Source organism: Rhinichthys klamathensis, unplaced genomic scaffold, assembly GCF_029890125.1.
Source record: "Rhinichthys klamathensis goyatoka isolate OS25496 unplaced genomic scaffold, OSU_Roscu_1.1 h1tg000105l_1, whole genome shotgun sequence".
In the NCBI taxonomy this organism is placed as follows: domain Eukaryota; kingdom Metazoa; phylum Chordata; class Actinopteri; order Cypriniformes; family Leuciscidae; genus Rhinichthys; species Rhinichthys klamathensis.
This window is the reverse complement of record NW_026606644.1, coordinates 1088993-1115185: the sequence shown is the minus strand read 5'-3', so window position 1 is coordinate 1115185 and position 26193 is coordinate 1088993. Positions and strand designations below refer to the sequence as shown.

General features: G+C 39.6%; 1 protein-coding gene across 16 annotated transcripts in view; it reads right to left on the bottom strand.

The window, feature by feature from the left end:
• The window catches only part of svilb (supervillin b), a 63087-nt gene that overhangs the window by 14967 nt on the left and 21927 nt on the right, over positions 1 to 26193 (bottom strand). For 5 of the 16 annotated variants that reach the window (XM_056253470.1, XM_056253469.1, XM_056253461.1 and 2 more), the window contains exons 3-25: positions 25931 to 26010; positions 25777 to 25834; positions 25221 to 25384; positions 24103 to 24823; positions 22829 to 22912; positions 18478 to 20691; positions 17603 to 17773; positions 17287 to 17321; positions 17083 to 17147; positions 16744 to 16880; positions 16080 to 16175; positions 14645 to 14909; positions 14180 to 14266; positions 11508 to 12090; positions 7970 to 8552; positions 6501 to 6636; positions 5112 to 5156; positions 3285 to 3365; positions 2104 to 2248; positions 1379 to 1474; positions 1178 to 1258; positions 761 to 941; positions 321 to 493 (exon numbers count right to left, since the gene is read on the bottom strand). In XM_056253470.1, coding sequence (XP_056109445.1) covers positions 321 to 493; positions 761 to 941; positions 1178 to 1258; positions 1379 to 1474; positions 2104 to 2248; positions 3285 to 3365; positions 5112 to 5156; positions 6501 to 6636; positions 7970 to 8552; positions 11508 to 12090; positions 14180 to 14266; positions 14645 to 14909; positions 16080 to 16175; positions 16744 to 16880; positions 17083 to 17147; positions 17287 to 17321; positions 17603 to 17773; positions 18478 to 20691; positions 22829 to 22912; positions 24103 to 24823; positions 25221 to 25384; positions 25777 to 25784 — 6151 coding nt within the window. In that variant the 5' untranslated portion in view covers positions 25785 to 25834; positions 25931 to 26010. The remainder of the gene's footprint in view (positions 1 to 320; positions 494 to 760; positions 942 to 1177; positions 1259 to 1378; positions 1475 to 2103; positions 2249 to 3284; positions 3366 to 5111; positions 5157 to 6500; positions 6637 to 7969; positions 8553 to 11507; positions 12091 to 14179; positions 14267 to 14644; positions 14910 to 16079; positions 16176 to 16743; positions 16881 to 17082; positions 17148 to 17286; positions 17322 to 17602; positions 17774 to 18477; positions 20692 to 22828; positions 22913 to 24102; positions 24824 to 25220; positions 25385 to 25776; positions 25835 to 25930; positions 26011 to 26193) is intronic. The other 11 variants (XM_056253466.1, XM_056253474.1, XM_056253464.1 and 8 more) reach the window with 8 other exon arrangements.

The window sequence follows — 26193 nt, the reverse complement described above, 5'->3', positions numbered from 1 at the left end:
CTGGAAAAATGTTGCGTGTGCGTCTCAAATTAGACACTGTGTTTCTTATTCCAATGTTGGCATTAGCTTCAACTCTGCAGTGCAATGAATAAAACTGGTTTATTGGCAAATTAGGTGAGTGTGATAACTGCGTTAAAATATAAACACAACATTAAAAAGTCTAATATTGATGGTTTTGTGTCGATGTACAGCGAATGCAGAATGACAGCTAATAGTTCACTGGAAATGCCCAAGCTGGCTTATCGAAAACAGGAAGTAACTGTGCATATGGTAACAACACTGAACGGAGGCACCTTTCCATCCACTACTGGTCGACTCACTTTTCTCCTGTTTAATTCTCTTGCTCTCCAGCTGCCCGACATTCAGTCTCTGCTCTGTGTACTCCTGACGGATGTCGTCTCTTGCAGCTAGAATCTTTAAGGGGTTCCTGGATGCCTGGACGTTACGAGAGGGACGGACAGCCCGCTTGTGCTGCACCATCGCCGATGTCAACCTGGAAGCCAAAGAGAGGCCAAAAGTCAGACAGCAAAGTCTTTCAAATGTCAAATATTTCAATGCCTACAAGCGTCTTTAAATGCTTAATGCAAAAGAAAAGATACAATATGCTTTGTAAAAAAATATATAAATATATATAAAATAAATAAATAAATATAATTTATAATTTATAAAAAATTAATTATATTGTATAAAATATTTTTTCAATATAAAAATAAATGTACGTGCTTGTATGTATAGCCTATTAAAGAAGTACAAAAATTACATTGGCGCTTGTTTTCCAAAGATGGCATCAAAGTCCTCCTCCAAATGCATTCTGCTACTCATGCTGCGGGGAATATCTGTCATGTGGCGGTAAAATTTTGAAAAGACCTCATCATCCAATCGCATCACTTCCTTCACTGCCTTTTCTGTTACTGTCAGTGTCGTCTCCTGCAAACCTGATACTGAGGAGGAGGAAGGAAGGAAGAAAATGAGAGAGAGAGACAGTGCAATGGCTTCAGTAAAAGGTACATTATTAGGACACTGTGACAGCAATTGAAATAATATGTCATGAAGCTTCTTTTTTTAAAGACACCAAATGATTCAATAATCATTTCTACTCTGACTTCTATAATGGACTTATAACATCCGTCTGCAAAAAGGACAAGAAAATGAGCAGATCTTGCATCAATCAACTTACCTTTACTGTTCAAACGCCCCAGAAACGTCTCTAGCTTTTCCAGCTTCTTATCAGACTCCATTTCTGCTCTGGCCTCAATATCTGCAGCACATCAGGGGTTTTGCCCCAGTTATTATGGCGCAACAACATTTCCAAACTTTGTGACTTTCTAAAGAGAAATATCTTCTTTCTTTTAATGTAGCGAGTGTTTGTCTAATTTACCTTCCTGTGGTTTAGAGATAGCCGACACACTGCTCTTAAGTTTAGCAGAGACTGGAGACAGAATCGGGCTGATCACTGCAGAGGAAGCGGCCAGACCTGACACACACACACACACACACACACACACACACATAATCAGGCATTTAATAACAGCATTTTTATAATACATTTTATGAAACATTAAAAAAAATTCTTTATATTTTACACAGTTTCAATTTGTTTAATTTTTAATATTCCATATCTGTAAGCATGTATGTACAGTTGTAATCAAAATGATTCAACCCCCATAGCAAATCAGGTTTATTGTCAAAATGTCCAGACTTTCAGCTGTTTGCAATGAACAAATCAAACAAAAGTAATTGAAATAGCTCAACACAACAAAATATACCCACTGAAATATTTCCAGTTCGCCAAAAGCAGCATTATGGGAACAAATATTTTGTATAATGTCTATGATGGCTAGGGTGTCTTCTCACTTATTAAAGTACACTTTTTTACATTTTTTTAATCAATGTGGTTTTAAAACATTTCAAATGTTGTAACACTTTCAAGTTTTTCCAGTAATTCATTATTTGATTATTAAATGTGTTTAGTTGGTTTTAGGAAAATGTATGAAGATGTATTAGATGAATTTTTTTGTATTTTTTGCATTTAATAATATTTGTAGCATTTAATAATAAAACAATATAGTATTTAATATCCGATCTATGTTTGCACATTCTAACCTTTTTTCACCATCCTGGCAGCCACCGTGTACTGGGTCGAGTCATTGGCCACGCCCTTCCCTGAGCTCTGCCACGCCTCCTCTCGGGTCGAGATCATCTGTTTCCTCTCTTCAATGGACATCTTCGCCTCCCCCTCTTCAAGTTTCTGATTAGATGAGACAAAACAGATATGATGGCTATAGATCATCTTGATAAATTCACAGCAAAGAAAGACCAGCAATTTGGACATACAGGACAGACCACATGAGCATTCATCAGCAAACTGTCCAAAGCACTTACAAAACGTTTGAATATGACTATTCTCTTTGCTGTACATACAGTATTGAAATTTATCAGTCAACAGCAAAAGCCAAAAATGCAGTAATCCTTACTCAAAGTGCGGTGCATTTCTATCTAAATTACATTTTTGCATTTATGCTGCCAACACTCATTTAATGAATGCATTTGCCCTGGGAATATGTACAGAGCTGCCTGTTTCCATCAGAGAAATATAAGGGGTTTCTACTATCATTCACAGTGAATTAAAGGATACATTATGCAAACTAATAATAACAGTCCTTTATAAACTAAATGAAACCAGCCAATTTTTACAGCTGATGCATTAAAGCAGAGATATGCGTTAAGTATTTTTTGTGACTTTGTCGTCATTCAGTCAGGAAGGAAGTCAAGAAGTAAGGAAGGAAGGAAGGAAGCAAGGAAGGGAGAAAGGAAGGAAGGAAGGAAGGAAGGAAGGAAGGAAGGAAGGAAGGAAGGAAGGAAGGAAGGAAGGAAGGAAGGAAGGAAGGAAGGAAGGAAGGAAGGAAGGAAGGAAGGAAGGAAGGAAGTCAGGAAGCAAGGAAGGAAGTCAGAAAGGAAGAAGGAAGGAAGTCAGGAAGCAAGGAAGCAACGAAGGAAGGAAGGAAGAAAGAAGGAAAGAAGGAAGGAAGGAAGGAAGGAAGGAAGGAAGGAAGGAAGGAAGGAAGCAAGGAAGCAAGGAAGCAAGGAAGGAAGGAAGGAAGGAAGGAAGGAAGGAAGGAAGGAAGGAAGGAAGGAAGGAAGGAAGGAAGGAAGGAAGGAAGGAAGGAAGGAAGGAAGGAAGGAAGGAAGGAAGGAAAAGTTAAAATTTCAGACCTTTTGTAGAGTTATGTTTGTAGAGTATGTTAGAAATGAAATGGTTCCAAAATGCACAAGCTCTCTCTTACCTGGCCTTGATGTTCTACATATTGGCATTTTGGGGAAGATGGAAGAGGAGGAGGAGAGTAGGTGGAGGAAAAGACAGGCCCCTACAGACAGTGAATAAGGACGAAACAGGATAGAAAACAAGAGTGGATGAAAGAGCAAGAGACAATGATTACAGGGCGTTGATAGTGAAGGAAGTAGAAAATAACTCAGATATGGCTGAGAATGAATGAGGGGGAAAAAAGCCAAAGGAAAGGATGCAACACCTCTAAGTGTGGAGTGGTTCTCAACTGGTTTAGCACCAGGACACAGATTTTGCAATCGACATCGAGTGGCAGCTAACATTGTACAATAATACGTTTTGGCACTTTCTCAGAAATAAAGGGACAAAAGCTGTCACTGGGGAAGTTTCCTTTCAAAAGTTACTAATATGTACCTTTAAGATACTAATATATACCATTTAAGGGTAAAGTCACTATGAAATAAAAATAAACAATTATAATTTTTTTATGGAACAATTCAGTATTTATTATGAATGATTTATTCATGTGCATGTTTTTACTTAAATTCATGTGGCCTCATGATCTTTAATCAAAATAACTTTTAGTGACATCTCTTCTCTAAAGGCGTGTTTACTGGCGCGAGGGCGGGACAACCTGTCCCTCAACCAATAGCAAACAACAAGGATCCAACCACCCAATCAATTCCCCATAAACCAAATCAAGTTCTGCCTGACATTTTTCGTTTTAGAAGCTGTTTCACTTGGATACAGGTCACAATATACAGGGAAGAAAAGTACATTGAAAGTAAGTATTGTTGTTATTGTTTTTCTCTCTTGTTTCTTTTCTCTAGTTTTAGGCCTAATTACATCTGGCAAAGGGACAACCAATGAAAACTAGCCTTCGGGTTAATTTGGGTACATTTAAATTCATGAATGTTGATTAATGTACACTAGAAAATGTTTACTTTTTGGGTGACAACCCAGTGACTATTTTTGTACCTTTTTTTCTGAGAGTTTACAAAAGTAAACAACAATCGAAAACTGAAATCTAACAAGATTAATATGAACCACATAGGCTAAAAAATACAGGAAATTATTAATATGATAACCTACACAGACCATTTTGGTTTCTATATATAATAAAGGATTCATGTTCTTGGTCAGCTACTAGTCCATCTAGATTATAGAACAGCAAGGTGTTTCATCCTAAAACATGCTAGAATTTGATTTGGACACACATCAAGACAAACAAGAGAAGCAAAAGGTCTATAATGGCAGTATAACGAGGAGTCGTTTATAATGTTAAGTGAAATTATTAGCATGTTCCTAACATTCCAACAGCAGTAACATTTTAGAGAGACGCAAATATTCATTTATTATAGCCACCAGAAAACAAACTAAAAGATAACACTTTCCATTAGTTAACATTAGTTAATGCATTAGATACAGTAACATGAACTAGCAAAAAGCAATATTTTTTTACAACATGTATTTATCTTTGTTAATGCTAATAAAAATATTCATGTTAACCATGCATTACTTTAAGTTAACAGATGCAACTGCACTAATACAAAATGTATTAGTAAATATTGAAATTTAACAAAGATTAATAAATGCAGTAGTTATTGTTTGTTGTTAGGTCATGTTAACTAATAGAGTTAACTCATGTGAACAAATGAGACTTTATTGTAAGGGTTACCAAGTGAAATGACAAAATAAGATTAATTTAGAAGATAAAGCAAGCAGCGTGAAACAGCCAATCAAATTGCAGTTTGCACTAGCAGGCCAGCCAATCATCTTGCAGCTAAACCCAAAATTTCCTAGGACAGCCATTGATGCTAGTGCTTACCCAGAGCTGCTCAGATGATGTGAATTCACTGATAACAGTCTTGTCCTAAACACACAGGAGATGCATTTGTGTGTGTGAGGGACAAAAAGCTAAGACTAGAATAAAGCTGTTTGGTGTGAAAGACTTGGCATTTATCTTTGGATAAACTGAACAGGGTTTACTTTAACCTTTGCACTTGCTGAATTGCGAGAATCACAATAACCCAGTTACTTTATAAAACTCAGTGAACACCACGCTGTGAAATGACTCAGACTGGGCAGTCAATTCACAGCTTTGCCTGCGACAATACATTAATGTGTTACTATTCACAAATTACACAATCTGATTCACAGTTTGGATTAGGAATAGTTCACCAAATATTAAAATGACCCTCATTTACTCTGTCATCTTTCTTTTGTTCTGTGGAACACAAAGGGTGAATTTTTAAAGCCATTTTGTTTTAAAAAAAAGCACCATAAAAGTATTCCATGTCCATATGGCACAATTAGAGGTGTTGCATTAGGTCAATGACATTAAAAAAAAATCTACTCATGTAATTTTATAAAGCAGAGAGAGTTGACCGAATCATTTCTGACACTTTAAATGTGATTTTTTGTAATTTCACAGATGGATAGCACCAGTCCCATCAATGTCATCATATGTGTGATGTATTTGAGTACTAGTACTTCACCACTATACTTAAAATGTCTATGTTGGGTGTTTTGAATATACTTTAAACAGTGTACAAACCATGTGCAAATTCATCAGTCAACACAATTGCAGAGTATTTTCTCCTTAAAACTGCAGTGTACCAAAGACGTGGTTTGAATCCACCCATCACAAACAAGTAACCAATCTCGTCAACGCGCCTTTAAGAAGGTACAGGAAAAACCGGGTTCATATCCCAATATAGCTGGTGTATAAGATGTATATTATGATGTTATGATGAATTACAGTTTATGCCTTTCTCCAGTGACTTTCTATGATGTTCAAAGCGTTTCTAATAAGGATGCTGATTTTTAGAAGGCATCCGTCTGTCTGTTTAACATTAGCAACACATGATTAGCTGTTTGATAATGTAGTCAGGCCAAAGGCTAATCATATCAATTACCGTTATGTGTCCGACACTGTAAAGAGCGATACATAAAATGCATTGCCATTCTGATACATCGACTTGTAGATGAGCCTGTATAATTCACTCTACAGTCAGTTTCTGGTTATGGCTATATGACTATATTTCCACTTGACATTGTGTAGCATTTAATACAGTTGACTGAGTGGATCAGGTAGTCCAAACTGGTGTGATGGAGTGGAGGCGGGGACTAATTTACATATTCATGGAATTTATATATAAAAAATTGTGATGAGTTTCCATATTTGATTTAGATCAATATTATATCATATTCTTACCTTTTTCTTAAAGCCTTGCTCCTCCACTATTTCACTTGTCTTCTCGCTTACAGACACCACTTCCTGTATAGCTTCCTGTTTCTTGTTGATCCTGTTTTTCCAATCATCCTCTCCACTCTTCTTCAACATGGCTAACCTGAGAAAGAAAAGTGTCAAACGCTTCACTCCATCTTGAACATTGTAGAGGCGAAAATCATGCAGATATGCTGTATAAAATGCAAGAAATGACAATTGAAAAAGAAAATTAAAGATATGTTGGTAGTTAAAACTCATTCAGAAATCACACCAAATACTACAGCATACAAAATTCTTCACAATTCAGCCTTCTCATACTACTTCGTCATGGTTCGTTCTCTCTCTCTGTCTATACTCATTTCATCCTGCCTGGTGGGGAAAGCTGGAGTACTAAAATAGTGCTGTCCGCATTATCAGCGCTCGCGGAGAGCAGAGATGACCCAATTTCATTTATAAGACAAGACAGAAGGAGAACAGCTCCAGTCACCCTGAAACATCTCCAGCCATGTGCCATTGTTTCTTACACCGCAATATGCTATGATGAGTGTGCTTTTAACATGCTATTATTATGCTACCTAATCCTGACACATAAAAATCTTGCTTTCTAGCATAAAAAAAATATATACACAACGGAAGAGTAAGATTTTTTTAATTTCTCCTTGTCGAATTGAAATTAATACTTTCTATTCGACAAGGAGACATTACATTTGACAGTAAATACACTTATAATGGTACAAAAGATTTCTATTTAAAATAATTCCTTTCTATTCATTAAAGAATCATGAAAAAAGCACCACGGTTTGCACAAAAATATGAGACCGCACAACTGTTCAGCTCAACATTGATAATAATGCGATTTTTTTCTTATTAAAATTCAGGTTTCTGAAGGATCATGTGACACTAAAGAATGGAGTGATGATGGTAAAAATTCAGACTTGTCATCACACAAATAAATTATATTTTAAAATATATGTCTGCAACCCTGCCAGACATCCCACCTCTCCCGGAATGTGCAGGAGTCTCCCGCATATTGATAGCAGCTCCCTGACGGCCGCAAATTATATACAATATCCCAGAAATTGAGCAAGCTCGAGAGAAATAAAGCCTGTTTCCACCTGGTATTAAGATGCATTTTCGGTGAACCAATCACAAGCGGTCAGCAAAGACGCATTACCTTTACACCTGGTATTATCACAAGTTTCAAATGCGTCTCCTGTGACCACTTCGGATTTTGTGGAGACCCTCGCCTCTTTATTTTCACACTCAACTACATCAGTTTTGGCGCATCAATACTATTGAATGAAAAGGCGGCTTACGTGAATGAATATAATGGTATAATTTTTTATATTATGGTGGTGGTGGTGGGGATTGTGCCATCTCCCGGGAATGAGTTTATGCAGGGTGGGATGTCTGGTATGCTCACAGCTGATGTACAAGTGAAGTAGCCAACACACCTCTCTTTGATTGACATAGATGTCATGGCCTCTGGATCTTCGTGAATCTCTGGCTGCTGGTCTTTGGAGACGATGGGTGCAGATGGGCCGTATTTTCCCAGGATCTCTTCTTGGGGTTTTGTTTGAGGTGGTATGAAGCACTGGGGTTTTGGCTGGGTTTGAGGAGGTATCTTGGGTTGAGAGGGAATGTAGGCATGCGACTGAGGAGGAAGGAAGGATTGTGGTTTCGGCTGTGTCTGTGGCGGTACTCTGGGTTGTGTCTGCTGTTGGGGTTCAGAGGACACCTGAGTTTGCCGTGGAGGAGCCCGAGAGTCAATGTGAGGTTGAAAGTCAGAAATGAGGTGTGTTTGTAGTTTGGCCTGTGTCTGTGGCGGCGTCGGCGGGCTGTAGGGTTGTGTTTGGGGTCGGGTGAGTGTCGGTGTGTAAACTTGAGGGTGCTGCACTGGTTTTGGTTGAGGTTGCGGAGGAGTGTAGGACTGGGTTTGCTGGAGGTAAGTGAGCGAGTGTGAGGTGTGTGATGAAATTCTGGAGGAGACCGCAGCAGTGCTCACCGCCCTCCCGGGAACGCTGGTATCAGGGACATCTGGAGAAACACATTGAGTCTAGCATGAGAGCAAATACACAAAAACAGCCTTAAAGGGTAAATCTCACAAAACATTTCTCCCAAAAGGAAAAAAAGAACATACATTTTGCATAAAGAATGGACAATTAGGTCATTTTAGGAATATCGTGACAATTAAGCACACCTTAAATCCCCATTCCTGTTATGCAAAAAATAACTTTAATTTAAAATTGTAATGTATTTATACATCATGACATATGTATATATATTACATATAAATATATATATATATATATATATATATACACTCACCGGCCACTTTATTAGGTACACCTGTCCAACTGCTCGTTAACACTTAATTTCTAAGCAGCCAATCACATGGCGGCAACTCAGTGCATTTAGGCATGTAGACATGGTCAAGACAATCTCCTGCAGTTCAAACCGAGCATCAGTATGGGGAAGAAAGTTGATTTGAGTGACTTTGAACGTGGCATGATTGTTGGTGCCAGAAGGGCTGGTCTGAGGATTTCAGAAACTGCTAATCTACTGGGATTTTCACGCACAACCATCTCTAGGGTTTACAGAGAATGGTCCGAAAAAGAAAAAACATCCAGTGAGCGGCAGTTCTGTGGGCGGAAATGCCTTGTTGATGCCAGAGGTCAGAGGAGAATGGCCAGACTGGTTCGAGCTGATAGAAGGGCAACAGTGACTGAAATAACCACTCGTTACAACCGAGGTATGCAGCAAAGCATTTGTGAAGCCACAACACGCACAACCTTGAGGCGGATGGGCTACAACAGCAGAAGACTCCACCGGGTACCACTCATCTCCACTACAAATAGGAAAAAGAGGCTACAATTTGCAAGAGCTCACCAAAATTGAACAGTTGAAGACTGGAAAAATGTTGCCTGGTCTGATGAGTCTCGATTTCTGTTGAGACATTCAGATGTTAGAGTCAGAATTTGGCGTAAACAGAATGAGAACATGGAACCATCATGCCTTGTTACCACTGTGCAGGCTGGTGGTGGTGGTGTAATGGTGTGGGGGATGTTTTCCTGGCACACTTTAGGCCCCTTAGTGCCAATTGGGCATCGTTTAAATGCCACGGCCTACCTGAGCATTGTTTCTGACCATGTCCATCCCTTTATGGCCACCATGTACCCATCCTCTGATGGCTACTTCCACCATGTCACAAAGCTCTAATCATTTCAAATTGGTTTCTTGAACATGACAATGAGTTCACTGTACTAAAATGGCCTCCACAGTCACCAGATCTCAACCCAATAGAGCATCTTTGGGATGTGGTGGAACGGGAGATTCGCATCATGGATGTGCAGCCGACAAATCTGCGGCAACTGTGTGATGCCATCATGTCAATATGGACCAAACTCCCTGAGGAATGCTTCCAGCACCTTGTTGAATCTATGCCACGAAGAATTGAGGCAGTTCTGAAGGCAAAAGGGGGTCCAACCCGTTACTAGCATGGGGTACCTAATAAAGTGGCCGGTGAGTGTATATATATATATATATATATATATATATACAGTACAGTATTTGTTGTATTACCTTTAAAAGTGATTATTGCATAATATTTACAATATGCTGATTGTTCTGCTAATTTATTTGAATAAAAAAACACTCTTCTTCAATATTTGTGCTTTACAGTCAAAGACTTGTAGACTTGATAATCTAATGAGAATCATGATTTAAATAAGAGAATTCTGATAATGGGAATTTAAAAGGGGGACAAAAATGTTTTGGGGGGGGGGGGGGGGGGGGGATTCATGAAATTGACCCTGTAACCAGAGGCATTATATCAATGTGAATTAATCAAAACATACTAACAGCTGATCAAGAACTTTGGACTTCAATATTTTGTACTTTAATGCAGTAAAAAAGAGAATATAATGAAAATTATTACTGGGGGGAAAAAAAAGAATTACATGAATGAGAATTTGAAAACACACACACACACACATACATACATATATATATATATATATATTCTTTTTTATGGCGAGGGAGGTGAAATTGAACATGACACACTTCTCGGGATTCATGAGATTGACCCTATAACCAGAAGCATTATATCAGTATATATCAATCAAAATATACATTTATAACACCCAATCAAGCAGCCAACAGTATTATACCATTCAAATATTTATATCCATCCAGTTAAGAATACACAAATATGTGTCTAGCCATAGCTATTCAACACACCAGATACAGAAAAGAAAACTTCATACATAAAACCTAGAAACTGCATTGCACATCAGCTTACACACACACACACACACACACACACACACACACTCTCTCATGTTTATCATAGGGCTAACTCAATACCTGACACACATGAACAGACAGCAGTCTAAAGCACCACTGCCACACACACACACAAAAAAAACCATGTTAAAAACATAATTTATCCTGTGAATGCCACTGTCGCATTCTGCTGTCATGGCTGTCCTTTAACATGTGGCAGACATGAACCTGATAACCTCCTGTGTTTTTCCTGTGGGATGACAACATGTCTGTATCAATGTGGGCACACTTCCATCCGCCTTACCGCTCCAGTCTTTCATTCATCTCCCTCTTTACTACACAATTCACACATACACGCCTCTTGCTTCCAGACGAATGGATAGTAACAGCTTTGGCTGGGAACGCAAACAAAAGCCACAGAGGGGAGCATCACTCCACTTTGCCTTCTGCCCGATTCATTTCGGCATCATTAGTTTTGCACGGCTCAGACAAAGAGAGCCACACGCTTGATGTATGATAAATTATGCTAATCACATTCGACTCGAGCAGCATGTTGGCTGGGAACCCAGTTAACCCAATCAGAGGCCGGCTGCATCTTGCAGACGTGCATCATGCATGTGTGTGATTGCATGTAAAAAAACAATAGACACATCTGAGAGGTTTGCACCCCTTTTAAAATACTTTTCTTTTTTTTCTATCTAACCTTACCTGAGATGACAGCTCTGGTACCGCTTCCTCTTGCCGTCTGATGATTGTCTGGTGAAAGGTAGCCTCCCGGTGTGCTTTCTTTTTCCCTCTCTCGCGGGCCGCTCAGCTCTGCATCTCCCCTGCCGTGAGGGGGTGTGTGTATGGGAGCATGTGTGTGAGGAGGGGAAGTCGCACTGGGGAGCTCTGTCTCTCTCTCCTCTCTCTCTAAGTACCCAAGTCTTCCCCTCCGCCCACTTTCGTCCTGCCTCTGGCCATTGGCTGAAATCAGCGCGGCCCCACCCTTGCTGTATCCTGATTGGCCGGGCTGCACTGCGGGGGGCGGAGACTGAACATCAGGAGTGGGATTTTCCCCACTCTCTGTAAGACTGAAGTATCGAACTCCTCTCTCATAGGCCGGTAGCTGAGTCTGATTGGGCGAGGCCTGAGTGGAGGGCGGAGCTGTGGACATCCCCATGCGAACATCTGCGGTCATTGATGGGGAAGCGCTTGTCACCATGGCAACAGAGGCCTGGGCGGTGACCGCAGTAACAGAGCGTACCAGTGATGCAGAGAGAGGCTCCAACTTCACGCTTCCATTTTGCAGCTGGAGAGAAAGAAAGAATAGTTGTATTTTCAGATGTCTTTTTAGATGGCGTTCAGATTTACAGACCCCAGAGAGGTCAGAGGTCATATGCAGGACACACAGGCAGCTTGCAGAGATTGGATGTGCTTTGCATACCAAACAACCTGATCAGTTAACTTCTCAGACATGCAACAAACCAGAATTTTTGTTGACGTCACCATAATCATAATCATCATCATCATCATCAAGGTCAGGGTGTTTAAAACGCAATTCTGTCCGATAGCTGTATTTCTCTCATAGCGAGCACAGATTTGCTTATTTAAAGGAATAGTTCACCCCAAAAAATCTTCAATAAAAGCACCATAAAAGTTGCCTATGTGTCTTGTCCATTGTGAAAAATGAAGTGCACTCTAGCATACTTCTAAAAAGAGTGCTTATTATGGAAATAATATGCTTTAAAAGAATATACTTAAGTGCGAACTAAATGCAACGGTTTCGGGCACTTAACTGCATGTTATTTGCAATTAAAGAAAATGTAGCATAGTTCAAATAGATACTAAACTCAATTAGTTGAACTTAAGAATGCTTTTTTTTGACCCACCTAAATCTTTATGTATAATTTCATGGACATATGCTATTTCATAATTTCTATTTAAAACTTGTATATCATGTAATTATGAAATATTTGTAAATATGTGTACACATTTGTAATGATAGTTGCAATTTAGTACATTTAAGATGTATTACTGTAATATAGAAAAACACATTACAGTTCAAATAATATATTTGTATACATAATATATACAAAAAGTTATTTACATGTGCTTTAGTATGTTAGTCAACACATCAAAATGTCTATTTCTTTAATGCATGACAAAAGATTACTAAAACAATGATTTAAAAATGTACTTTAAAGTAAAATATTTTATAACATTATTAGAAAAAACTTTTTTCTCTAAAGTGTACTTAAGCGTGTTAAGAAACAGTCATGAAAGTGAACTCTTTAAGTACACTTAAGAGGCCTCTTCTTATGTTATCTCCAAGTAGTTTTTTTTTTTAAAGTCCACATTAAATAATATTAAGTGCCATGGATTATCCCAATTATACCATAATCACTGGCCAGCATTGACAACTTAAAGCTCTTATTGATGTTTGCAGTGCACTATTTGACTGGAAGGATACAAATTATGGTTATTTTTGTCAGTTACGGCTCGCTAGATCTAGCATTCTGTGAACTTTAAATCAGACACAAAGATAAAGCAGTGCGTAAGATTACATTTATTTGAATGAATAAAAATATAGCATTTATTTGAATAAATTATTGAGAAAGAGAGAGAGAAAGAGAGATGCGTGTGTGAATTACCTGCATCTGTGCAGCGTCTTTCTCTATTAACAACAAAGCTATAAGTTTAATTACTTCAAAACCAGCGATGTTACCCCCTTCTTGCTGAGACGTAGCGATTCCGTAGTGAAGATATTTTAATAATTAAAAATAGTGGGGCAGCATTGATAAGTTACTGTGCTCCTAAATGTGTAAGCTGTGTATGCGCCGCGCAATCTGTGTGCAAATGATGTGTGTGCGCGCTTCAAAGAAAACTGTGCATTCATATAAAACAGTGATTAAACTGATTCGGAACTACCTGTGCATTAAACGGTTTTATTGCACACCTTCCAGCCAATCAGAGTCGAGTGTTCAGACAGACCATGGTATAATTCAAATCATTTGATGCTATATGATATAGCGCTGTGTGAGGAAAAGACCACATTTTGGATACTGACAGCCCCTGTTCTCCATATGCTTTTGCTATATGAAGAAAAAAAATCAACATGAACATCCTGCCAAACATCTCATTCCATATTGGGGGCAGGCATACAGGTTTATAATAACATGAGGTTGAGTAAATGAAAGAATGCAGTGAAATGCAGTTACTAGATTAAGAAATGAAACCGGTCAAAATCAAAGCAGGTATAATGCAACTCAGCAGTAGCAAATATCCACTTGGAAAATGCAATGTTGTCGGGGCCTCAGCAATTAACCAATCAGCAGCTGCTGCCAAGGCAAAGCTCTCACTGCTCAGCCAATCAAAAGTCTCAGTCCAGGATCTCTTACTTGCTCGCTCTGAGGGGGACCAACAGAATCATTAGTCACAGCGCGTTGATCTGTGAGACTGGACGGGTCTACGTCTTTTGTAAATTCCTGTGAATGGCACAATGTCTCTTCACTTTCAAGAGAGTATTGACTGAAGTCAATTACAACGCTAAATGATTCAGAATGAAAGACAAATTGAATGCTTTTCTTTTTTTAAATCTCTCTTTAATCATCTCTAAAGTGAAGGCTATCATCTCTAACGCCACTAAACTGAAATAATTTCCAAATATATGCAAACAAACAAAGACAATAAAATAAGTAATGGCCTTATAACAAAAATAACTGACTAATAATAATAATGCATAACCTCTGTAAACTTGGTGCACCTAGCATTGACATTTTAGACTTCATCTTTAAAGTACTCAAAGCAAAAATATGCATTTACTTAAGTGGTTTCCACAAAAATAGGTAAAAAGGAGACCTCACCTGATCAACCTCGCCCTGGGTAATAGGTTGGGTCTGAAAGCGGGCATTGGCCCTACGCTGGCGTGTGTCCGAGCGGGGTCCGTTTGCTGATTGGCCAGAGGGTTGCGACAAGCGATTGAATAATGCCATCTTCTCAGCTAGGCTTAGTGCTGATAGGTCCGGTTCATTAAGCCCCAAGCCCTCTTCTCCCGCAACCGCCTCCTTTGATACATCATCTTTCTCCTGCTCATGGTGGGCCGATCCATGTGCTGATGATGCCTGCAAACTGGGAGGAGAATTACAGGTTTTTTATGCGATAATAAAACACTGCACACAGAGACATGGCTGCTAACAAAATTGCACACAAAATGATTCATAAACAATTATAGTAACTAATCGCAGTGAGCATCACAGTAACTATTCCTGGTTTGTGCATTTGTTTATCCAGACCTCAGTCATCAAGCAGAGCAATATGATTTTATACATTATACAGTCAGCTGTCCATAAATTACATGTGGACTAACAACAACAAAAGATTTATCAAAAAAGATTCAAGGGATCTGTATAATTGTAACTCTGTAACTGTACAGACAGTGGCAAGAACTTAGTAAACATGTACTTAGTAAACAAGTAAACAGGTGCAAATAATGTAAGTTTTACCTTATTAAACACACACGCAAAAACGGAGTTCAATCTACTGCCAAGCCATTATTTCAATCTATACAAGGTTTAAAAAAGACATAGGACTCAAATGCATTGGTGTTGTGTTCTTTACTTAATTTGAGTGAAACTTTATTTTTTGATTTGTTTGTCCTTTGTTCTAATTTAAGGTATTCTCCTCCTCTGCCACTTTCATAAAAGTCTTCTTGACAGATGGGTGACACCTCTGACATTTGGGTGTGCATGAAGAATGCAGAATGTGTTTTGCTGCTAACCATGTGACCATTTACAGCTAATCTGGGTGACCACGCGCTGATGTAGACACCCAAAACATCTGCACATGCTCACACACATTAATATACTCTTACTTTTTCATAGACACAGGCACATGCTCACATTACAAAATTGAGGAACTGCATAACCCCATAATTGCAAGCCAGCCATTCTGTTTTCACACTCCCAACAACAATTTACAACAGCGCATGAACATAAAATACACCAGCAGATGGCGCACTGTCACATAAACATTCCCACAGAGACATTTTTGAGAACGAATTGAATAATCCAACACACCAGAATGAATGAACCATTTAATTATACTCTTTCTTTCAAGTATGGTATGAATTCTCTATTAATATGCAATGATGCTGTCAAAAAACACATGTCTGTAAAAAGCCCAAGTTAAACAATGAACAAACTGGGAAACAGCATGTAGCTCAAGACAACAATTCCTAAATGATCACATATAGCCTACACAGAAAAGTATACAAAATAAAATAAAGCATTCAAATGATACCTGAAGCTAGTCATGGAAGTGCTGACTACGGCAGGACTGGGGATTCTGGGAGCAGTGGTTTGAACAGTGATGACTTGGGAAGGGGGAGCAGGGGAACTTTAGAGGAGGACAAAACAAAAGGAATGAAGTGAACAAGAATTATTGCAAAAGAAGGGGGTGATGAAGTGGTCAGTGATGGGTATATACTGTATTTGAATGGAACAGTTTACCCACAATGAAAAATTCTGTCACTATTTACTCATCCTCATGTTGTTGTATGCTGTAATTTGTTTTCTCGCAAAGACAAAACATTCACCGTAATGACCACAAGCTCCAAAAATGAAGTTATGATATAACTTGCTTCTTCAAAATTCTCTTTGAGCTCGACAGAAAAAACAACAGCATTCTGGTTTAGAATGACATGAAGGTGAGTAAACTGAATTAATAACTTCTGGCAAAACTATTTATTTAAAACAAATATTTTAATGATGAAAATTTGAAAGCTACTGATCCCGATCTGAATTCTGACTTATGATGCGGCCTGAATCATAATCACACAGTGTTTGTTCGTTGGCCAGAGGAGAACTGGCTTGGTTTCTGACTTGACTTGACTTAAAATAGCAGGTAAAATTGAATGATATGAAAACCAGATCCTTTACATCACAAAAAGTATGAAATTACTTACGTAGCAGCAATGACAACTTCCTCTGACGTGACGGGCTGTGTCCGTGAACGATCCTGCACTCGTCTGAGTCTCCGCTCAACCGCAGCATTGCGTGACCGAGGTTTGGGTACACCTCCGTCTGAAGTCCTCTCCAGCTCCTGCCAGACGAGAAAAGACAAACCAGGAAAGGTCACAAAGAAGAAAAAAAAATGTTATGGCTATACATACAAAGGCAATATTAACTGCATTAACTAACTAAATATATATATATACAAATATATTCAATATTGTTTTTGTAGCCATTAGTTTCATGTGATATTTCATATTCAACAAGTTGTGTGTGCTACAGAGAGCTGATACCCTGAAAAGAGACCTCTTGGCTGCCACGCTCATTTTAGCTCGTTCATCCATTTTTTCCTCATCCACTACACAAAAGAGAGGGTTAAGTTACTCAATATGAACTGTTTTTATAGAAATGGTGTGTAAAATCATGACTTTGGCCAAATCACAGCTGCTGATATTAGGTACAACAGTTTGTTTGATATTGCTTAAATTTTGACTCACATTCTCCATGTTGATGCTCTGGACTAAGATGGGACCTGAAGATAGAAGTACAAACAGAACAAAAATAACTGACCCTGATGATTCAACTGGTGTAATATGATGACTAAAGAAAAGAAAAATTAACCACATACTGTAGCCAGAACAAATGCACTTTACAGATACTGACTGAACCTTTCAAAAACGCTTTCATAACTGATAAGTAAAAAAAAAAATTTTTTAACTCTAAAAGATTTGAGAATAAAACAGAGACAATTTACCACAACAAATAATAAATTGGTGGTTTCAGTGCAACAGATGACTTCCTGTTTCACTGTACCTATCAGACTCCAGCCTTTCGGCTGATGTAATTGGCTGGGTTCTAAACCTCTCAGATGACTTCCTGTCATCACCAGGGGAAATATAACGTCTGGGCCGACGTGCTCCTCTCTCCCGGTCACTGCTGACAACTGGATCAGTCTCCATGGGAACCTGGTCACCTTTAGACTCCCTTTAGACAGGAAAGATTGTCTTAATAAAAAATAACTTTTAGAATTAGTTAGGTACAGAGACTCTAAAGCAAAATTAGCAGGATAAAAACCCCAAGACAATTGTATGTGCATACAAGAAAATTGTCATGCACACACAAACACTCCATAACAAAGTTAGTCAAGAGTCACAAATCAAAAACCCTAATCTAAATCCCTCATATTTCAGGCTACTTAAACTGAGCAATACATCAACAAATCAATCAAATCAACAAATCACACAATCAATTTTATTTAGTAATGATAATCATGCATTTGATGAAGACAGAACCAAAATTATTCGCACAAGATCAAGGCAAGGTTAAGATCCAACAGTTTGTAACCCTACAAAATCTCATCCTGCTGCCCATATAGTTAGAGGAGATGCCAAAATAGATTTAGATTAAGTTTAGATTAAGTGATTTTAAATGCAAAAGTCATTAGTTGAAGCCAACATTCCTCCATTCAGACTTAGTTGATTGGATGTGTGGTAAAGTTTCAGCAATTCCAAATTAAACTTCTGAATGAACAGCAGCATACGGTAGACAACAGCAGGTAGAGTTAACACTGCATTAACAAAGCAGAACTTTACATCCAAAAGAAAGGGTTATTACTTGAAGGTTAGTGTGTTTAATCATCATCTTTGACAAAATCTTGACTTAGCATGCTGATAGGCCAGTCCACGTACAGCTCAGGTCTGTGTCCAGAAGCATTCTCCAGGTAGGAATGTCTCAGCTTTGCCACAGAAACTCTTGTGTCCAAGGTGCCCATTTCACCATTGGCCACAGCACCCGGCTCCTTAGTATGAAGCCCAGGACCCATCACTATGGCAGACTCTCGACTGGCAGCACGCTCAAGACTTCTCAATGCAGCAGATCGCTGCATTACTCCAATATCTGACATGGAGCGGATTCGTGCCTTTGGCCTGAGGTCACATGCATCCTGACTCACGCGATGTTGAGCTTGTGGGAGGGAGGAACCTTTCTGCAAGTACCCTCCAACTTCCCCCACCTTATTGTGTGGAAAATGCTGTTCATTGGTCAGCTTTACCTGTGTGGGAGTGGTGTCCATACCTTCAGATACTTGTGGGTTATACTTCTGTTTTCCTTTCTCACGTCCTTCAAACTGATCATCTGGTTGGCCCATTCGATGCACTCCTTGCGCTTCCCATTCATCCAACTGGCCAATTGTACGTACCCTACGTCCCTCCCAAACATCTTCGGATTGGCTTATCCTTCTTCGTCTGACTTGCCCTTCCTCGTTCTCTGACAGATTGATCCGTTGTCTTCTACCATGTCCTTCTACCACTTCTTTTTGCAGGAACCTTTGGCCTTCTTGCTCTTCTACCTCCTGACTGATTCTATTATCACCCTGTACCAGTGGTTCAACAGACTGTTCAGCGTGGGCTTTTCTTTGATCAACTTCCCGTTCTCTTTCTTTGAATTTGTTAACCTTCCTGACACCTCCTTGCTCCATCCCCTCTAACTGGTTAATACTCCAATTACCTTGACCTTCCTCCTTTTTAATACCACTCCTTTGCTTGTTCTCTTCTCTTTGACCAATCTTCCTTACACTACGTCCCACATCGTCACCTGTCCAACTGTTCTTTGTGCCATTATCTACCTCCCTTTCCTCAGATTGTCTGTTCCTTCTGTCAACAAGCCCTTCTCTGTCATTTACTAGACCCATTTCACCTGTTATTGTGCCCTCTTCCATTTGAGCCATTCCTCTTCCATCAGGCCCTTCCCTTCCTTCCAACTGGTGCAACTTTCTTCCACCTCTACCCTCGGTCTCCTCTGACTGGCTAATCGTTCTGATTCTTTGACTTTCTAAAACTTCATCAGTTTGTCCACATATGGGATCATCCACACTTTTTTGTCTGCGGCGGATCTCTGAGGGTAGCACAGCCTTTCTGCTCCTAAGTAGCCCTTCTGAAGGTGGATGTACCCTGGATGCTGATCGACCCTCTCTGTAAACGGGCTGAATATGATCAGCACTGGGACGCCATCTTGTCTCTTCACCCTCTTTTCCAGTAGATGTCGAACCAGGTGAGGCCAAGCATTCTTTGTGATCCAGCATCTCAGACATGCCAAGTGGAGGTCCAGGCACAGGATGAGCTACGTGAGCATTTGAAGGTGGGGATAGATGGCTAGATGCATGGGAAGGACCAGAGTGGACAATTTGTCCGTAGGCTGGAGGTAATGCCTGGACTGTACCATACTGCAAAGGTTGGCTGTGACCATAATGCCTATGTAACGGACGCAAATGCGAGGTGTGTTCATATTCATGTAGAGGCTTCTGAGTAGTTGCATGTGCTTGAGCTGGTTGGCGAGAGTCCCGATCCAAAGGCACTGGTTGAAGGATAGCCCGATACTTTTGTACAGGTGGTGGGGCATCTCTGCGACCAGGTAATGGCTGCTGGAGGTCTTTGTATGCTGGGCGTGGTTGTTGTGTCATTTGTGTCGGTTGTTGAGCATCTTGACTATCTCGCCTTGGTAGGGATTGCCTGATTTTCCCGAATCCAGGCTGATGACCCATGGTGCTAGGGTGTACACCTGGAATCTGTTCATAGTTTGGGGGCTCTGCACTTTGAGCACGCTGATGAATTCCCATTTCACTCGAAGGTATGTGTTGAAAGGCAGGTGAATCCATACTGTGATTGCGCTGGAATCGGGGCCGCTCTGCACTATGTGCCCTTTGTTGACGGGCCTCTGCTAGCTGACTCGGTTGTTGGATTGGGGGATCAGTGCTCCGTGTTCGCGGCTGGTTAGCAGATTGAGGTCGTGGAGCCAAATATTGAGGGGCAACTGTTGGATGATGTCTGACAGAGGATGCTTCTGGCCCAGAATCAGAAACCCTTCCTGAGATATCCTCCCTTGTCTGTCTCTCTCTTACTCGTATTCTTCATGAAGGGAGGAAAGAGAGGAATTAACATTCACCCAGTTCAAAGCATGACCTACTATCATTTTGAGTAGGGATGCACAATATTTTGTCGATATGCCGATATTTATCAACTCATTTTGGTGGATCGCTGATGCCGATATCTTTTCCTTTTGTTTGGAAACGACACAAAGTCTTTCCTGTGCACTTTCCTTAGAACTAAAACATTATTAAAGTTCCATTTATAATGAGAAAACATTGAAAGCTTTGACAATGCTTTGACAAAGCTTTGAACTAACAATAATAAAATAAATCACTGCTGTTTTTAGATGCAGTTGTAACCTTAACATGTTATTTGTGGATTTAACATTTGTAGATGGTCTACACCAAAAGCAAAAAAATATTTTAGGCCCCGTTCACAGGTGGACGACACTAAATACAGGTTTAAATGGGATGTAAAATGTTTTGAGCTTGTCCACTTTCAACCCCTTCCATAGGTAGTCGAAAATGCATTTGACCGGATTGCTTTCCTAGTGTAAACGCTCATGTGGAATTTCAACTTTTGTTTCAACAAAGTTTGGTTTGAAGACGAAAAACGTACCAAGCTCAATGTTCTCTCACCATTCCTGATTTCTAACACACACTCACAGCGTTCGGCACAGTCTTGCGGCTGTCAGAGCAGAAACGAAAGCTGCTGCTTTCCGTACTGAATGTTTTTCCGTAGTCTCCGGGCGCGTTCATTTGTAAATTGTGCACGCTTATTTTGTCCATTAGATCGAAAGATCTGAAAAAACAACAACATACATTTACCCCCCAAAACCCTTCACTCAAAGAAATCAGGACAGAACAGAAGTAGTTAAAAGTGGACAAAAGAGACAAATTAAAACACCAGGTGTAAACGGGTATGTGTCTCCCTCGTCCACCTCGATCCGATCGACCAAAATGCATCTTAATACCAGGTGTAAACAGGGCCATAGAGCTTTTTGGATTCAAGTTATTTTTATAATCCATTTGAAAGAATGACACATTATTGAATTAAACTGTATATATAAAATTATTTAATTTACAAGTGTCATGTTTGTGATTTTTATTCATCATGTAAACTATAGCTTCTGACCTTTAAATCAAACTAGATTTGTGATTTTATGACAGCAACTGCTGCTTTATTTATTCAGAAACACAAGTATCTTAATGTTATTTGTGTATTTTACTTTTCATTTTATTGGTCTAATTAGGCCTACAGCACCTTCTTAAATAAATAAAACACCTCACCGGGCGGACATTAGGACCCGGGAGAGGTTGCTGCACACGCTAATGACTGTATTGCACACCGGACGCATCATTCTGTACTTGCATTCTGAGATTCAGTGCAGCGATCCAAAACATTGAATCTAATCACCATTCAGGCAAAAGTTTCCTTAAAAAATGACCACAGCGCATGTGATCATACTTGCTATTATCATATTATCATATTATCGGCAAGGCATATCGGCATCATTTTAAATCAGGCCGATGTTTACATTTTAAGCCTTTATTTGCCGATAATATTGTGCATCCCTAATTTTGAGAGAAAGTGTCATCAAAATTAAGGAATCAAGTGTCATCAAAACAAACTTAAAATAGATTGTTTCAATTAATTCTGCAGCTAGCTTTTCCCTGACATCAATGTTTACCACACAGGGAACAAAAAACAAAACAAAAAAACCCCAACATATTTAAAATCCAGTCCAGTTATTTATTACCCTTTTGATAGACTAATATGAAATCATTAACAAGCTATCATGTCCTGGTAACCATTTATAGTTACTTAACCATTTATTGATAACCTCTCAACCAGCAGTGACTCACCTGTTATAGGTTTATGACAGGGACAAATTGAAAAGGACTGAAGCCAAGGTTCATTGTTAGGAGCTGGTCATATTTTGGCGAGGAACAAAGGTCAGTGGTAAAAAAACGCAGTGGATGCAGGGGGAGATTAAAAAGGGAACGGTTTGCCATCATCTATGGTGACTATAGATGATAGGGTCAAGGGGATGAAAATTAAGGTGTGCAAATGTATACTTGTGCACATGGACTTTGTAGGATAAGGACTATTGTGGGAAAATGGAGTTAGCGGGTCAACTGAGGGAATTTAAAGGGTTACACTTCCACTCTGATACCTGGATGGCCAGTTGATTTGTGACATGGATTCACTGTCCATGTCTCTCCTGAGGGACCACTCACTCTGAGAAAGAGCTGCCAAGCTAAAGAACACAGAGGCCCAGATCCCAGTTATCACAGTGACAACACCATGGCATTTACCACTATAACAAAACACACTCATGACTTCACCAATCCTAAATGAGTTTCTAATAGGGGACTATTGTAATGTCACAAATAAAACATCTCTGTCCACGATCCCAGGTTGTATTCCCTGGTTGATTTCCTCTCTTTCTGGTTGTATAGTTATCTTGCCTGACTTTAGTTCTTAGGTTCTTTAATTAGTCTCTGACTACTGCCTTAGGGACATTTAAGTGTGATGATCTCATCCTGGACATTTTTCTCCTCAAGGGTTGTTTAGAGTGTCAAGAGTTATGTAACACTCGATTAAAACACATGTACCCGTACTTGGATATAAAAGATAGTTTATCTCTTTATAAATTATTGTAAGGGTCTCCTATGGAAACAATCACTATGAAATAATGAGGGTTACACTAGGTGACTTGTATAGGTTGTTTATTTTAAATAAAATGAGTTGCTTTTCTCCTCTGATGCTGAGATAAATTTGATAAATGTCTGAAATCAACCAATTACTGTCATACTAAGTAATTTTAATTTCTTGTCCATGACTATGGAGAGACTAAGCATTGAAACTAGGTAAAACTTCAGCAGAGCATCAAAGTGAAATTCTTGCTGATGTCCAGTGAACAGATCTACATACAGGTATTTCACCCCAGGCATGACTGTGAACCTGACTAAACATAATAGCTGGTCCATTCAGCATTTTTACAAGGAGAATGTAAGAGCTTTAGCGTTATCGGAGTGAGGCAAAAAACCCAAAGCATTAGTCTTGTCGAAGTCCACCAGTTTATCGGTATAGATAGATGATGGCAATTGTTAACCCTGTTGCATTTACTTGCTTTATAGGATGATTTCTAAAAATGAAGCAAGCTGGGATCTCAAAGTCTCAAGATCTCAAAATTTTACGGGACCCCATCTTAAAAATCTAATTGGCAGTTTTGTACCATTAGTCCATGGTTTTTTAACTTTGAGGCCATAGATATGGTAGCATTCATTCAAGCTAAATGTTAAAAAAGAGCAAGTCCTCTTATATGTCCCGCACCAACTTCTTGTTTCAATAGGAAGTACGCCAACACAGGAAGACAATACCACGTCAATCAAAATCAGGGTCCTCAAACACTTTCTAACATCCAGAAAGATCAAACATACTTACCCCTGTCTGTTGAGGATATTTTGAGCTTGTTGCTCAATGAACAGGTCTCCAGGAGAGATGCCATATCGTGTTGTGGGCAACGAAGCTCTGCGTGCTGTTCTAGGAGAAATTGCCACAGTGACAACAGCAACACCCTTCGTTGGTTGGGCAGCTGTTGTTTCCATGGGAACCGGAGCTTCCTGTGGGCGTGGTTTCGGACTTCGATCAGGTGCTCGTCTATAATTTTCCAAGTTCATTGCCCTCTCTCTCTCTCGCTCGGCATCAAAGCCTGATGGAGGAGCAGGATCGGGGGCGGGGTCAGAAGGCATGAAGACCCGCCCTATCCCTGAACTGCTGTATTTAGACCTGCTGCTGCTTCGATCCCGCCCCTTATCCTGCTCTTGCAATGCCACGCCCCCTGTTCTGCTTTCACCACGTCCCCTGTCAGGAGGAGCCCCTCTGTCCGACAAGTCAGACTCTCTCCGTGCACGTGTGTAGCGTGGCGTGTAATCCAGGTCCACCTCCTGGTCAAGGAGGATTCCGTAACGTTCTGATAATTGTCGTCGGCGTTCAGCTTTGTAGCGTGCGATCCGCTCCGCTTTAGAGCTGAGGCTGGCTGCGTCAGACCCTGCTGGGGTAAGGCCTATCGGGTCGGGATTGGCGGACGACTGTGGATCTGGACGTGTCCGACCTCTGGATTGCCGCTCTGGAGCTTCCATCTCATCACGACTGTAGCGCCGCACTGTAGAGAGGCAAACAGAGAGTGAGAGGACATCATCATTGAATTCATTTTATTAAAAAAAAAAAGTTTACTTCTGAAGAATGTGTGATCAATGCCAGGGCATTGATATAGTATTCTGAGTGTTTTTTTAGTGTGTTATTGTGTGGTATCTAGGTTGTAATGGGTGATTGCTTACTGGTCCAAAATTATATGATACTGTGGTCTCTAGCTGTTACATTGTCCGCTAGGTTTCAGGTTGCTAATAAAAGTTATAGCACACCTCTTCTTCTATGTGCCAAAGTTTAAAGGGGTTTGTCAAAATGACAGAACAACACATAGCAATAGAAATAGTGTCTCTTGGCATAGTTGTCCATGTATATCGTCTGCTTACAGAAATAAATAAATTGTGGTGTCTCACCCACAATGCCTGGATCACTGGGATCTGAAGCACGTGTGTAGCGTGGTGTGTCCTCCTCCAGTAGCCGATTAGTCACAAGGCCGGCTGTGTGTTGCATGCTTGTAGCAAGAGCAGATGGAACATCAGATTCAATCCCCTCCAACCTTCTTGCTATCCTTTCTTTCCTGCATGATTTATGTAGTGTTCGGGTTAACACAACATTCTGGAAAACTGAGAGGCTAAGACTGACAGTGCTTTCCATAAAGTAATGATACAACATACTGTAAGTTACTTAAATTTTTTTTTTTTTTTTTGTAATGATAACATTCCTTAAAACAGACTACCCGTATATGAGTTTTCAAAAGTATTCAGTCATTGTACATCTATGCATTTGGCAGATGCTTTTATGCAAAGCAACTTACATTGGATTCAAGGTATACATTTTATCAGTTCATGCATTCAATGGGAATCGAATCCATGACCTTTGCATTGCTAACGCCATACTCAACTGTTTGAGCTATAGATAAGCCATTTTAATTTTAACATGCATAGAAAACTTTTGGGAGACCAAATGTACCTGTTCATTTCTGGATGACTTCTGATCGTGGTTTCAAATTGCTTCCTTAGCTCTGAAACTAAAAAGGATTTTAGTAAATATCCAACTTTAAGAACTTTAAAAAAAATAATTAATTCACTATTTCCATCCTTTACCTTATCTTAGTATTTCTCACCTTTGGGCAGCACAGCAAGAATGTTTGCATCAATATCTGTAGTACTCCTAACCAGTGATGTCCTGTCATCCACACCAAAGCTGTAAGGCAAAAACAGAGAGTGCATAATTCAAAACAATCCTATTGCAATCAATATTGCTTTAGTAAATGTCACGTTCGCGTCATATAGATACAGATACAGTAGATTTGATGTGTTTAATTAAATTTTTGGTCTTTCTGCCACTTTTTTTTTTTAAAGGGGACTTGCCCTACATTAAGTGTAA